The 15746-nt window shown below is 36.1% G+C and overlaps 1 protein-coding gene across 13 annotated transcripts in view; it reads left to right on the top strand.

The window, feature by feature from the left end:
- Positions 1-15746, top strand: part of INSC (INSC spindle orientation adaptor protein) — a 150000-nt gene that overhangs the window by 81757 nt on the left and 52497 nt on the right. For all 13 annotated transcript variants that reach the window (XM_030038371.2, XM_030038375.2, XM_030038377.2 and 10 more), the window contains 3 exons: positions 382-505; positions 2971-3084; positions 8998-9123. In XM_030038371.2, coding sequence (XP_029894231.1) covers positions 382-505; positions 2971-3084; positions 8998-9123 — 364 coding nt within the window. The remainder of the gene's footprint in view (positions 1-381; positions 506-2970; positions 3085-8997; positions 9124-15746) is intronic.

Here is a 15746-nt window from a genome sequence, read left to right as displayed (position 1 = left end):
GATGGATATACACAGCTGCAGTTGAAATGCAAGCATCCTAGGGTGACTGTAACTATTAGCATAAGTGGAAAAATAGCAGAGTTACACTGGTATAAAGACACAGCATCTGCAGCAAAAATTGGCCTGCGGTCTGTGAAGTACATTGTGATGCCCAAATTATTCATTAATGTCCACTGTTGTCCCTTGGTATACTTACTATGTGTAGACAAAGCTTTCATTAAAGTCTGGTATGATGCTAATGGCACAAAGACAGTGTCCTTGTAAACAGCTGAATTCCGATTATATCCCCGCAGACCTCATCTGTGACAATCAGCTTGATAAAACAATAGTTGTCTGTTGCATCTTTTTTCCTTCACTCCTTTCCTTTCTCTTCCTTTTCAGGTGCATACAAACTGAAGATGAACAGATACTGAAGTCCATGAAATCTTCTATTAATGAAACGCTCACTAATGTTGCTCAGTATTTTGGCCAGTTGATAGAGCTGGTTTTAACACATGAGGCACAGGTTAGTTTATAGTTTAAAAAACAGTCTTTCAAAATTGTTGAATCTTGAGGGGGAGCATCTATTAAGAGAAGGATTAGAATTACAGCTCTCAATTTTCAGCAAATTTATGATCAGTAATTCAACTAACTTGCAAAGAGATTTAGGTGTTTGTATTCTCAAATTCTCCAATAACCTCAAATCCCAAACAAAATGATTTTTTGGCTCACTATGTTACTTTTCCTGATGTCTCCTTCATTGCAGGACATCTAATTTCTGGACAATGTCTTGTTAATAAAACCTTTGGATGCATTTTCTCTTCCTTTCATACAGACACTACTTTTCTTTAGAAACCTTGAAAAAAGTCTCTCCTGCTCTCAGTGATTCTCACTAAAAGCTAAACTTTTTAGAAGATGTACATATAGCAAGTATATTATTACAGAACACATTTTAACCAGTGCATGTCTTAGACTCTAGGAAGTAGTGTTAAAATACAGTGTGTGTACAGGTTATATATGTGTGTGTGTAACTATCTAGAAACACTGCTGTGTCATTGCAGGCATGAGGTATAGTTTCCAGAGGTGATTAAATGTAGATAAATACACTGAGTAATTAGGCAGAGACTACAAATGCATTAATTTTTTTTCCATTAGACCATTCTTGAAATAGCAACAACTTGCAAGTCTAACCAATCTATCTTGACTTACACTGGTTTCTTTCTTGAGATCTCATTAGAAATCCCGTTGCACCCTCTAAACTTCCTCAAATAAAAAACCCCAAATGTAATTATGCTCAATTAATTTGTCCATATTTTAGAGGTGATGTTATGCTAAAATTTTGTGTTGTCCCTGGAGAAAAAGAAATGAGAGACTTAGTGAAGAGGAAATAGTTAAATGGTACTTACTACAGTGCTAAAACAAAATTAATGCATGGTATTGGACAAATTCTAACATACCTTGATGCATTCAGATAAAAAAAAGTTGTGGCTCTTTCAGAAACATCCCTTATAGTTTTAAAAGATTATTACTAGGAGGTAAGAATCTCCAGTATACATTTGCAGAATTATAGTCAAGCCAACAAGGTACCTGCTAACATTCTTTGGTTAGTATTTATAACTACATGAAATGCCACATATGAGTTGAAATGTGCTAATAATTTTGAATATTGAAAATTCAGTGAGTAAGTTGTGGTTGTTTTGATGCTTATTGTTTTTTAATCTGAAGAGCAGCTCTTATTGCTAATATTCCTATCCTGGGGCACTTTGGCACCTACTGATACACCTGAAATCCTAATTCCTTTTTCTTTTAAGGGAGCAGAATTAATTACTCTGCATCATCTCGTATGTATTTGTGTGGCTGAAGACTTGGATTAGAGGTCATTAATAAAAACACTTTTAAGAACAGTTTTCTGAGCCGTTCGGTCAGGCTGCGTGCCCACTTCTGCCGTACAACCGCATTGTCTGAGGGTAGTTTGCTGCTCTGGTACAGACCAAGTGTCTGTGTGAGGGGCCAGAACTCTCAGTTTAACTTGTGTACTCAAGTACTTTCTTTTCTAATCAGCATATCAGGATTTTGTTCAGGATAGCTGCATATCAAAATGTGAACTGGTAAGTTATGTCTTTTATGGAACATTTTTCTAATGCTAAAGGTGGGAGAACACAGCCTCTTAAAGGGAAGATAATTTAATTTTGTATAAATAACAGTGTAAAATGTAGGATAATTCCTTGCACTTCTTTCAAAGTTTGGATTAAATATAAAAATGCTTACCTTCTCCCTCCTAGCAAATATAATTAGTTCTTCCTCTAATGATTTTATGTACTTTCAGAAAGAGTAAGATTAAATAAAATTCATACTTTTGACAGCTGTGTTTCTCTGTGAAGCTGCAATGGCACACATGCAAAAGCAAGATAATTATTTGCAAAGATAAAAATATTTAACCTATTTCATACATTGGATAAATAAACTATATTTTTCTACAAGAATTCCTTGTATTGGACAATGATATTTTCTGCATAGACCAAGAAGAGTGATGAACCAAGAGCCTTAGAAATTAGTGTTAGAAAGGGTTTAGCAATATTCCTTATAAATAAGGGAGGAAATCTTGTATCACCTTGTGATACAGCTTCTTACACTAAGACAATTAGTTGCCTTCTGAAAATTTTAGTTCAATCCCAGGCCAAACCCAATAAAAATTTACTAAGCAGCTGAAGAGTTCTTTATTGAATGTTCTCACACACATATGTGTTCTCTTACTCTATTCGTATTTATCTTTAAATATCACTATTCCTGGTTACATCTATTCAAATGCAATGATAAATGCGTTATGGTGTTATCAGTCTGACTCCTGCCCATGGTTTTTTCCTTTCTCTGGGTGAGAAGCAAGATGATATGGATTAAATGAACTAGTCTTTCTACTCTATCTTATCTTTAAATATAACACTAAAGTTTTTCATTAGAAGTAAATTATGTTTATTATCTTATGTCACACAGAACCTGCTGAGACAAATAGAATTGTCGGATAGTATGTACATCACTGAGTCAGCGATTAGTAGTTTATTCAGCCTTACCCAGGAAGGTTCTCATCTGTGCCGTATCATCGCTAAGGTAAGGGGATATACGGATTTAATCCCAAGTAGACTAGTAATACAAGTGAGTTTTTTTTACTGAACACAGTAATGTTTGTGAGTTTTGAAATGTACAGTACAAGATGAAATTCTGTATTTCAGGAGACAATCTAGGTTAAAGAACAACAAAATTTACTCTGAGAAACTATTTTTTTTTTCTTCTTTTGCTGCTTTTGCAAGCCTTACTCTGCAGGGTTTATTACCACAATTATCTGATTATATTAAAAAAAAAAAAAAAAGGCTGCAACACCCCAAATCTTCAATTTAATAAAGCTCAGTGCCTGTGCAAGCAACTGCAGTAGGATGGTAAGCTCCAACAGGCTTCTGGGCATTGATTCAGCTACAGTTGTCTTTGTGCCACCTGAGGTATTACCACTCCCTTCAGCATCTTGGGCATCTTTTTATTGTCTCTCCTGAGAGTACTTTTTAAGTACCAGACACATACACGGAGAGAAACTTTATAATTAGCCATGCATATGGCTGAGTATGCAGAGAAACAGCAAGACCTCTTGAGCTATGTGTACGGAGGAGGTTAGGGATATTATTAAAGATGTAATTTTAGAAATACTTTGCATCTGTTATTTTCCTTTTACAGAGGAATGTACAGAGTTACTTCTGGCAGCATGTGTTCCTGTTTACTGAGTAGTTAATGCTAACTTTTGGTATAAATGAATTGTTCTGCCAAGATCAATGATACTGGCATTCCCTGCAGAGTTTGCACCTTCGAGGACACTTGGATCTTGAAAAAGTGAGAAAGGCAGGGCATTGTGTGAGTCGAGGATAGGATAATCACAACCACAGCGTATATAGAAAGAAGAAAACCTCCTTTCTCAAGCTTTTGCTTGTGGAGTGGTGTGCCAATCCCTTGTCCTGCTCAGAGATGAGGTTAAACAGCAGCATTTAATTCATTTTACTTTTGATCTGCCTTTAGATGGATGTTTGCACCATTCATTAAAGTTACTGCTCTGTTCTGAAGGCTGAAAATGAGGTAGACTCAGAAACATGTAGTGGATCCTGGCAACAGCCCGAGAGGTTTAATTTTTTCTAAATTGGTATTTGAGCTCCACTCAGTGGTATCCAAAAACAAATGTTAAAATGTTGAGTGTTGAGGAAGTGCAGAACTAACAAATTGAGGAAAATCAGTCTTGTGCTTTTTATCATTGTGTGAATCCTGTAACAGTTTAATTTAGCAGAAGTGAAGTCTGACCTTCCACAAATCACTAAATTAATTTATTGCTAAAACCTGGATGTGTCACAGGTTTACAAGGGAGGAAGTGCATCCCTTTATGCAAAGAACCCTAAGTGGCGTTTGGTTGCCAAATTACAGTGCTGATTGCACCACCTGTCCTATGTGTCCGTTTCCTCTGTGCACTGTGAAATACATTTGTCCTGACTCACCATTATCTTTCACCCTCTGTATTGCCTCAGTTACCTGCATCAGTGAGCAAGGTGGCAGAGGAATTGTAACAGACCAGAATTTTGAATTCAATCACTTGACTAGTTAGCTTATGACAGTGAAAGTGCAGGGTGATTTAAAAAAAAAAAAAAAAAAAAAAAAAAAAAAAAAATCTGGAACTGTGCCCACTCATTGAGAGGGTGAGAATGGATTCAAGTTTTGCAAAGATCTCAAACCTCCCACAGGTACAGAAATTCCCTTGAGAGTTGTCACATTATCTTCTGTAAAAACTAGCCAGAGAAGTGGTATATTTATTTACAGTGAAAGCAAAACGAAACAAATTTGTTCATGTAACCTTGCAGTCTTACTCTCCATGACAATGTGTGATCTTGTGGAACTTTGTTCACTTTTTTCCTATCCCAAGCTATAAATTACAACTCTAAAGCAATCAAAATCTTGGACATGCAAACAAAGAACCATGATAATATTGTAAAGCTAGAATATTATAGGAACTGGTTTCTCACTTTACATCTTGATAAGGGTTTTGGTCTTCTCTCTCTCTCTCCCTCTCCTCCCCTGCCAGTATTTTACCAAAATTTAAAAAAGCTTTGAAAAACCAACCCCTTATGCTGAAGTGTCACCTAGAATTTTATTCCACCTGGAGGCATTCTTTGACTTTTTTTTTTTTAGCATGTAACTTTAGTCTGCTGCGAGAGAGTCATGTTGCTGACTTACCCTGACAGCCAGCTAGTCATTCTCACTAGCTGTCAGAAGTATAAAGACTAAGATCTCTAACACAAGTGAGTAGCAGCAAGGGCAAGATAAGAAATGAAGATAGAAAGCCTAAATAATAATAATAATAATAATAATAATAATAATAATAATAATAATAATAATAATAATCCTTGAATTCTGAGGTAATAGAATAACCAACGTTGAGCTGTGAGTTTTGAACCATAATAGGTAGTATTCATCTACAAGCAACTACACTGGTGGCAGCATAATTGAAACTCCACCAGTTTAGATAATTTGAAAACCAAAAAGAGAAAATGACGAAAGGAAGAGTTAAGTAGAGCACTTGTTGTAACTACCAGGGAAAAGTTTTAGTCAGGTTTCTGTCTGCAGATCAGTTTTCTACCTTTGGAACCAAATACTGCTAAAATACTTCTCTGTCAAGTCTTACGACACATACTTAAGCATCAAACAATGTAACTAACTTGCTGTATCATTGTCTGCAGGGATGTGTTCACAAAAGTCTTTTTTATTACATTACATCTATTAGATTTTGATCCTGGGATCTTTCATATTAAAAATTATAAATTAGACTTGGTTGTTAAAACTTTACCTTCGTGTTCTGAGAGCATAAGGAGATGCTAAAAACCAGAAATTATAAATTTTGAGTGGACTAGAGCAACTGTCAAAAACTAGCATTACTTGAAGTAGACTGGTTCTAACCTGATTTGGCCTCATAACAACCAGAAGAAGTTGTTATCAACCAGAAATCAGTAAAAATCAGTTCCAGAGTTACAATAAATAAATACTGGGACATAGAATGATAAAGGAAAAAAGTCATCGTAAATAAATCCATTTCACTGATGATAGAGTCTAATACCAACTGCGTTGAACTGGATGCCATAATAATAGTCTCCTAAAAGACAGAGAAGCAAAAATGAAGATAATGAGGATAGCCATACCTTCTTATCACACCCTTCTTTGGGGAATGCTTGACTACTTGAGTTCCATATGGATGTGCAGCAGATCACTTGCTCTGAGAAGCTCCTAATACATCTTGGCCTTACCTTCTTTGAATGTCAGTTCCTTTTCTAGCAAGTATTTATTATAAAGATTTCTTTGGAGATCATTTTTCAAGCTAATTATAAATGTTGTCCTTCATCATGAGGAAAGGCTTGATGAGAATTCACTGCACTTTGAGTTATTTCAGGCTGAAACTGGAAAATATTACACCTTACAGCTGGATGCCTTTTCTCTCCCCTCTGTGTTCATTCAACTCACTATGCATAGTGGGGCTTTTTATAGTCGTGACCCCCTTCACATACTTTTTGTGATTGTATTTCAGGTGATTTTGTTATCTACTACTAGCCATTCTGAACAGCATCTCAGGGATGTCTCAATGAAATTGAATTCCTGTTAATCTAATATAGGAGAGAAGTAGGTCATCAAGCAGTAAAGCAAGTTCTTCTCTCTCAGATACTGCTTCACAGAATATGTGAAGCCTGTCCCAGATGAAACTTGAACTACAGCAAGAGCAGCATTTTATGTGTTATTTGGTCAAAACCTGGAAATGCCAAAAAGTCTGCAAAGGAAAAATAAAAGCATGCTTAGACATATTGGGAGCTTTTGGAAAGATGCAAATTAATCTCCAAAGCAAGCAAAGCTGAGTGCTGTTATGTTTCTTTGTCTGAATGGTACCTTTTACACATTTGACCAATCTGTATCCCTGTCAGATGGAACAGTTTTGTCATCATTGCAAAAGATGCAGGGGACAAATCTTGAAAAAGGTGAATACGTCCTGAGGAACACTGAGATCCCAGTGAGGGGAGAGCTTTTGACAAACCATAGAATCAGGCTCAGTATTTCCTACCTATTCCATATTTCACTTACAGCTCTCTAGGTTCATTACTCATGATCAATATTTTACAGCTTGGTAATGGCACACAGGGCACAAAATAAACAGTTTAGATCTCCTATGCAGTGATAAATCACTTCCTGTCCCTCAGAGGCAAAAGCAGGGCACCCATTTGTCATATAGAAAGCTTGAAGCAAGTGTGCAAACATCACTTGAGCTTTACTAGTGTTGTCCACAAACTTCTGCTTATGACTAAAGCAGAGAATCAGATCATCTCCAATTCCACTGAACTGTGGGGACTTTCAAACTGATAATAAAATAAATAAATAAACCCAGTTACCTTAGGTTTGGGGACAATACTTTAGTAGCTTTTTTCTATATTTTTCATAGATAATTTAATTACCGCTTGGGTGAAATATCAATATCCTTTGTGAAAGGAAAAATATGACAAACTTTTTTGTTGGTGTACTGCCTCTTTTTTACTTTAAAGGCTCAGAAATGTCTTTCTGCAGTAGGCTATATATAGCAGTACTAGATATAAAATAACTCATAGAGATACATGTGCACTTCTTACAATTCCAGAAATAAATTTTACTGTTAGCAAACCTCAGTAAGCCTACTGTTTTCACTGATCTTACAGAAATTATGTATATGTGTGCAAAGACATAATAAAAAACTTCTGTCCTGAAAATATGTTGAGGTGCTAATTTTGTCTAATTCTAATTTTCTTATAAATTGGTATATATTTTTGTTAGACTGAATAGATAGCTTTGCTTGCTCTATTATTGTCTACTCTATTCCAGCAGAACTGGTACAAAAATGTGGAATTCTGAAAATGAGTGAAGTCTGAATTGTAGTCTGGAGGTTTTATGTCAGTACAACCTGTTGAGCTTTCAAATAACACAAATGGTTGAGGAGAAAAAGATTATTTCTGTGAATCTGAAAAATATTTTTATACTGAAGCTACCGAATTAGGCTTAAAAAGGAGGTTGTATATTCCACTTGGTCCATGATTCCAACTATTTTTAATTTACTACTGTAATCTGAATACTTCAGTCTGAGATCTTTCATCTGTCATTAATATTTTAAATATTTTCCTTTTCATTGCAAGTCTGCTTTTACATAGTATAAGGCATCTGTAGTCTACCTGATGGCATAACATTTTGGAATGAAGGACAAGCCAAAAAAACCCCACCACATGAAGTGCATATATTGCCTCTATTTATGTATATCTTTCCATTTATTGTGTGAACTTTGCTAACACACATGTTTACAAGTTGTGTTAGAAATGATTAAGGATAGCTATTGTAAGGTTGTGTATATACTGAAGTGTTTGTCATTATTGCCACATTTAAAGAAAAAAGTTGTAGGAATGCAAGTTTTATGTATTAGAGGATGAAGATATGGATTGTAACTGTATGGAACTTGACACCTATTTCCACCTTATTTTCAGTAGCTCTTCAGTTATATGATCTTCTCTTTCATATTTTAGCATTAAGTAAATATTGTATGGAGCTCAGATATGTAGAGGAATGGGAGATATATGCTAACAAAAATCTGTTTTAAACTAATAGTATATGGTTTAACTATGACTTATATGTCACTCCAATTACTGCCTATTGATAATTCTTTGTAATTTTCACATGAATGTCAAGTTTAATTTAAATTGTGCTTGTAATTGGTAAAAGTCAATCGCTTAAGCACACCTCCCACTGAGGCTATATTACTTTTTCATCACTTAATATATAAGCGTTAATCAACTTGAGTTCTCTGTGTGAGCTTAACACCCTCTTTGTTGGTGTTGTGATGATAGCTAATTTGGATAAATTACTAGAGGAATCTGCCCCCATCCCAATCTCAGTTAAATACCAGAGAAACATTCAGTGCTGATTTTTGCTTTTCCCCTGCAGGAAGGAGGTGTAGTTGCTCTCTTTAAGATCTGTCGCCAGGATTGTTTCAGGTGTCTTTATCCCCAGACGCTGAGAACATTGGCATCCATTTGCTGCGTAGAGGAAGGGATGCACCAGCTGGAAAAGGTAGGCACTTCAGCATTCTTTACTGACTGTGTCATAATCTCTTCTAGGAACTGGTAACTTGGTGGTGTTTGATACTGTGCTCCATATTATGCTCACGTTTTCTGTACTGAGCGCATCTTCGGTCTTTACAAAATTAGTCCCAGCAATAACATTATCCTATTCAGTTGCTTGCACAAATAAGCTTTCTAAGTGGGGATAATTTTCATAAAATAGGTAAACACGTTAGTGAATATGTCAAAAACTAGGGAAATTATAATTTCTGGACTCTCTGAAGTGTTTGTTTAGAAACTCCTATGTTTTAAATAACCCTTAAAAGACAGAAAGCTTTATACCTCTTTAAATCCTTTCCTGATGCTCAGGTAGGGCACCTGCTTGTGGTACTGCAGTAACTTGTGAGAGTTGTAAAATTGCACAGAAAGAACTGGGACAGCTATAGTAGCTAGCCAATAGAGAAAAGTCTGCTAATCAGCAGCAGGTCTCATAAAAGCCAGTTTTAACTGGGACAGCAAACATCAAAACATTATCCAGATAAAATTTTATCAACTGCTTAGGCTCCGTTCCTTTCTCACTCTTACTACATACTGCTGTGTTTTGGAAAATGAACACTTCTGGTCACTAAATCATGATCTCATCCTTTGTATTTCATAAAACAGTCATCTTCTACAGCTGAATAATGGCCTCTTCAAGTTAATGATAAATGATTTCACTGCCACTTTACATTGACGTATCTTGTAATTTACTGCCCAGAATTTAAGCAAACCGTGACAGAACATCTGCAGCAAAAAGCAAGTCTCTGAGCTTACAGTAAATGAAGATGACTTAAATTTTTTTTGACATAATGCTGGTTCAGATTGACACCAGAATCAGTCTAAAAGGATCTTTCATTATGTCCACTATAATAGTGGAATTAATAGAGTTAGAAATGGAAAAGATTGATTCAACTCACCTGGTCTAATTCCTGGCAGTGTCAGCATGCGTTTAATGTGGCCCATATTAAAGCTGACAAAACAGGAGTCATAGAAAAAGTGATAACTCTCAAACTCGTGTGTCTTTGATCTACTTCAATGTTGTTCACAAGTAAAACTGTTCAGGGTAAACTTTGTCACAATCAGGATTGGAGTAGGGTTTAAAGGATTTTTAACTGAACTCTCTGCTTTCAGTAGTTCATTTTTCACCTGGGCCTTCAATTCTTAAATCACATCTTGCCAAAAACTGAGTCTGCAACACGAGGGGCTGGATATTAATCCTACTGACTTGACTGAACAGACAGGTTTATGACAGGAGTATTTGGTTATCACCTTGTCCACTTCTTTGCTTAAAATTGTGTTGCTGAGGATCTGTATGTTATGTGGATCCAGTACATGCCTGATTTCTGGTGGGGGAGAATGAGATATTTTATATATCAAGAGAAACAAAGAAATTTTCTCTGCAAGGAGGTTAATGATCCTCCAAGTGCTAATGGAGTTTAAACAACACAGGCCAGTACAATGCTATGTCATCTGTAAATAATCTATCAGCTGGTGACAGCCCAGGTTTACCAGTTTATAGAGCTGAGGAAGGATAGTAAATGAGAAAGTTTTACTACTCTCTGTACTCTCTTTTCACCCTTCTTGTGCACCTATTTAGAAGCAATAAGATATTCTGGCCATAGGGAATCAATGGAAAGTGCATGGAACAGTTGACCAGTATTTCAATGTGAACAGCACTCCAGTTTTTCATATTGGCTTGTTTAAATAAGAATGATTTTTTTTTTCTTTCAAAATTTGAAGTACTCTTGCAAAGAACAAAAAAGAGGGTTAACAATATTAGCATTCCTTTCATTACAGAAATTACCATAGGACTTTTTATCTGGCAGAAAGGGTAGCTTCTATTATGCAATTAAGTACCTGGGTGGTGGTGAAGCATTTAATTTGCTCTAATGTGAATATCATTATGCCACCTAGTGCATTAAAACATCAGTGCAATTTGAACTTGATTTTTAATGACAGAAACCTCATTCAAAAAGATAAAGCTTGGCCTCCAAACAATTCAGATTAGGTAATTCAAGGTTTAAAAAAAACAAATAAACAAACACCCCCCCCCCCCAAAAAAAACCCCCCCAACAAACCACAGACAACCCAACACCCCCCCCCTCTGTTTTTCAATTAGATTTCACAACCATTAAAGCATTTAAAAGACCACTTAAAAGAAAGTCTGGGAGATGAACTAGGAGGGTGGTATACTTTCTGCAGTAATTGTGGTGCTTAATTAACAAAGACATTAGGAATATTGTTTATTTATCCAATGCTCCTTGATCTTGCCAACTCAGTAGCAACACAAGAAAGTCACAAGAACATCTGTGTTAACGTAGATGGTTATTTAGAAAGCAAGCAAGGAAGTCAGTAGATCACAGGAGGCAATCCAAGTGGAGAGTATTTTAACATTTTTTCATGGGTTTTAAGATACCTGAATATTAGGCTTTCTTTATAATTAGTTCAAATTTAATGTGAATGCTGTTATACTGGGTTTAAAGCATTTGTCTTGAGTGAGTTTTTGGATTGCAATGTGGAAATACTGTCCTCCTTTACTAGTGAAGGAAAGTAACAGTTGAGTGCTCATTTCTAAAGATGTAGAAAATTACCTATTTTAAGCAAAAATATTTTCCTTAAGTTTTTAAAAAATAATTCTTGTTCTTCCCAGTCATGCATCTTTATATATCTGCACTATTCTCTTACCACCACACTTGAAGAAACCATTATTACTTTTTCATTATCTTGATAAACAAGCTGATCTTTGCTATAATTATAATGAACAAGTAGTTGTTGCAGTGACTAGCTTTTACTCTTTTAGGTGAATCTATTTGGTTGTATGTACAATAATGCAAAATCTGTTGGTTAAAATATTTTTTAGAATAGTTATTATTTCACTTGCAAGTACTTTACTGACTTTTGAAAAACTACTGTTACTTTGTTGTACATTGAACTACAGAGGTCCAGGAACTCAACAGTAACAAATTAGTCAGGCACTTAAAGATAGTGAAGAAATAGTCTCATTTTGTGACTGAGGACTGTGTGTAAATAAATGTTGTTCTATGTAAGCTGTGCTCCACAAGTGGAAATCTGGTCCTTCGAGCTGCTTATGGATGTCCGGTTGTTTGGTACGCTTTAACTTCATAATCCACTTGACACCAGCAGGTTTGAGATCATTCTTGGGTCTCAGCTGCCTCACCAGTCCCACTTCAGAGAGGAGTGGAGAGACCCTGGAAAAGCAATCAGAATTTTCCTCCTTTGCATTATTCCTGTAGCTGCCTGTCCCTGTACCCAAGAGAGGTTTGTCATCTGTGTCTTGTGGCGTTTGAGCATGCAAACTTTTTAGGAGAAAGCTCACTGCATCAGAAAGGATGGCTATTCTTGGTTTAGGCATTCCAGATTTTATGCAGAGTCAATATATAATACAGGTAATAGATAATACAGAAAATAGCTAAAATCGCTAAATTCAGAAGAACTGGAAAGGAGTTTGGGGGACGTGAGCATGACTGGAAACTGAAGAACATGCAGACCTGTTTGTGTATCCAGCCCTGAGGCTTAGGACAGAAATACATTGATGTAGCGGGAGATTGGTTCTCAACATAGGCATTTGTTGAGGGTTTGAGAGGGAAGAATATCTGAACCTTCATCAGTGTGCTTTGAAAACTTAATTTACCTCAAGTGTTCCCAATGTTGGAAGGACTGATGAAGGCCCAGAGCTAGAACAGATTAATGTGTGCATTTCATGAAACTTAAGGTTAAAAAAAAAAAAAAAAAAAAAAAAAAAGTGATCCTGATTGATAATGTATGTCCTGCAAATTACCTTAGGAATAACTGTACTTCAAATACCATTTTCATTATCAAGATACACATAAAATCTAACAGATATTGTCTTCAACGTGAAGCAACCTTGCCTGCAAAAGGTGTTTATGTTTGAATACAGTCGTACATCTTTAGCACATTGTTTGCCTGAAGCAGTTCTTCAGCCCTTTCCTTTCCTGAGGCTGCATTAAGTCCTTCTTTTGCAGAGCTCTCTGAACATAGTGTCTCCTATGCATATGCTGGCATGCAGCCTCATTGAAGTCTAAAGACTGTGGCAGTTTCTCTGCTTCAAATCTGTCCATACAATGCTTGTTCTTGACGGGTACTAGAAGGCATGTCTTTCCAATTTTTGCCCTATGCTAAAGCTCAGTTGTGTGATTTTCACTGAGGCAAACTTCCCACTGCAATAAAAGAACTGCAGAGTTAGTGCAGAAATAAATAGCAAACAGATAGTGCAAGGTACTGCAATTTTTACTGGGCATGTGAAACATTATTACATTAAAAAGCTGCAACTCAGCTGGGACCTAGATTAAGGCTCAACTGCCACAAAACCATAATGATTTATACAAATAGTCATTCAAGCAGCTATATATTTGTTAGTATATATTAACACTGTGCAGTGTATGTTTACTTACACTATTTAAACTACTCCAGATAGCAAGACGCCTGGAATCAACTCATTAAGAGAAGATATTCCAGAGAGACTGGTGACAACAGTTGTTACTTTCATAAAACCTTCTTTTTAACGAATGACACAGCTTTTATCACTGTGCTTTAAGCAAAATTGCCTAGGTATACATTATAAATTGCTCTGAATCCTTCATTTAAAGCACATTATATCAAATTACTTACCTCCAGAAAAAGAATCTGAAGGGGGAAGCAAGTACAAAGTGTACAATTTTTGTGGTTGGGAAACTGTATGAACTTCATGAAGACTTCTTAAACATAAGTGACCTAAAATGTATTGTTCACTGTGAACCCAGTCTGAATTTTAAGAACAACCATGATCTTATACACAGTAATAATTTCTGCATGATGGGGATGTAGTCTGTCGATATATATGAAAAACAAGCTTTTGGTGGGAATTAAGGAAAAAGTTTATTACAGCACTTACAACTACCATTTACTTATAGCTTTTGGGTGAATCTGAGCTGATTACTTCATTCAGCTCTAACCACTTTGAACTCTCAGTTTCAAACATTAACTTCAGTCAAAACCAGGGAGTAACTTTGTTTCAGATGAAGTATATGTGTTGCCTTAAATCTGGGCTGCTAAAACTACTAAGGTTCGTGCAGCTGTAGAGTGAGACAGAAGTGAGAATTATGGAGCGGGCTTTGATTATGAGAGCTTGGATGACCTGGTATGAGGGTATATTCACCACTTCTAAAATCTGAACACAAAAATTAGCTGGTGGCCCACGGATTTCATTGTCACAGCATGTGAATGCTCCAAAATCATGAATGATTTTATTTTCATAGTACCTGGTATATGATGGAAATAACTCCGATACCACACAAGAGATCACAAATTTGCCTGATCTGGATGAACTATATAGCTGTCTTCATATTTGGACATTCCAAATGCAAAATACCAGGGGAAGCAAAACATTAGTAATGGTCTCCTAGAAAAGGTGTGTGAGATTGCTAGTGATTAAGAAGGAGAGACCCATAGGTTGCCTCATTTAAAGCATGTCTGCAGGTTGTTTGCTTCTTTTAAGAAGCGCAAGAGTAGTATGCAGATTTCTGATCAGCAGTGAAATGTTGATTTTTATTACAGCAGGTAGTGGCTTATTCACGGGACGTTCAGCAATGAGAAAATCCAGGAAGTGCAGGGGTCTGCCTCAGCCTGTTAGCCTCTCTTATCCTCAGAGAAGAGCTTTGTGTTAAAATTTCTTTTTGTCTGGTAGATATATGAAAAATTCTTATGGCCTATTTCAGTGGGTTTGCACCCAGTTAGTTTAAGAACAAGGGATTAGATGGGCCTATAAGATGATGAAAATTACACAGCTATTTTATTCTAAAATGAGTTGAATTCAAGAGCTTAAAAGATTAAGCTTTTTTTTTTTTAAAAGAAAAATATTTTTTAAAAAAACCCATAGTTTTCAAAAATCAGTTTTAATTCATGGAAAGCCAAATTTCATGTTATTCTGTCTCCTGAGTGAGATAGGGCAAGGCTGGGTATTAACAGCAAAATACAGGACTTTTAGAAGTCATTAGAAGGTGATAAGTTGATAAGGGGCCCTTGTCTCTTTCCCACAAAAACAGGTAACATGCAAAGTTATAATCCTTTCTGAGTTTTTCATGGGTTGTGTTGACAAACACATTCTCAACACTGTTTTATGAAGGGGAATATGATTCTTGTTTGTTCCCCAAAGTAGTGTTTGTTTACAGGAAAAACATGTGAAGCTTCATGGTTGGGAAGAGACTGGAGACTTTCTTTCTGCATGCTTAAAACCACAGTACACTGGCTTGTGTGCTCAGTCATGAGAGATGATTTAGATGGAGAGAGTTCAAGTGATGTGTTCCTTTTACAACTCTTTGGCTGGAAAGTCAATTGTTCTTCTGGTTTGCATAATGCTCTTTTTTCCATCTGAAAACATTGTTTTGGCTCATCTTCCACGGCCGTTTGTAGCCAGGCTTTGAAATCATGCTTGTAAAGTTATGAACAGTAAGCAGGAATGGATAAAGAGATTTCTCTTCTGAATTTTGAGAGAGGAGGATAAACTTTTAAAGGCTAGTTCAGGCAACTTTTGACATACAGTGCAGAGCACACTGAAACTTGGTGTCATTGATAGCT

Source organism: Aquila chrysaetos, chromosome 16 (assembly GCF_900496995.4).
Source record: "Aquila chrysaetos chrysaetos chromosome 16, bAquChr1.4, whole genome shotgun sequence".
Lineage (NCBI taxonomy): Eukaryota > Metazoa > Chordata > Aves > Accipitriformes > Accipitridae > Aquila > Aquila chrysaetos.
Note: the sequence above shows the minus strand (reverse complement) of the source record. Positions and strands in the feature narration are given on the sequence as shown.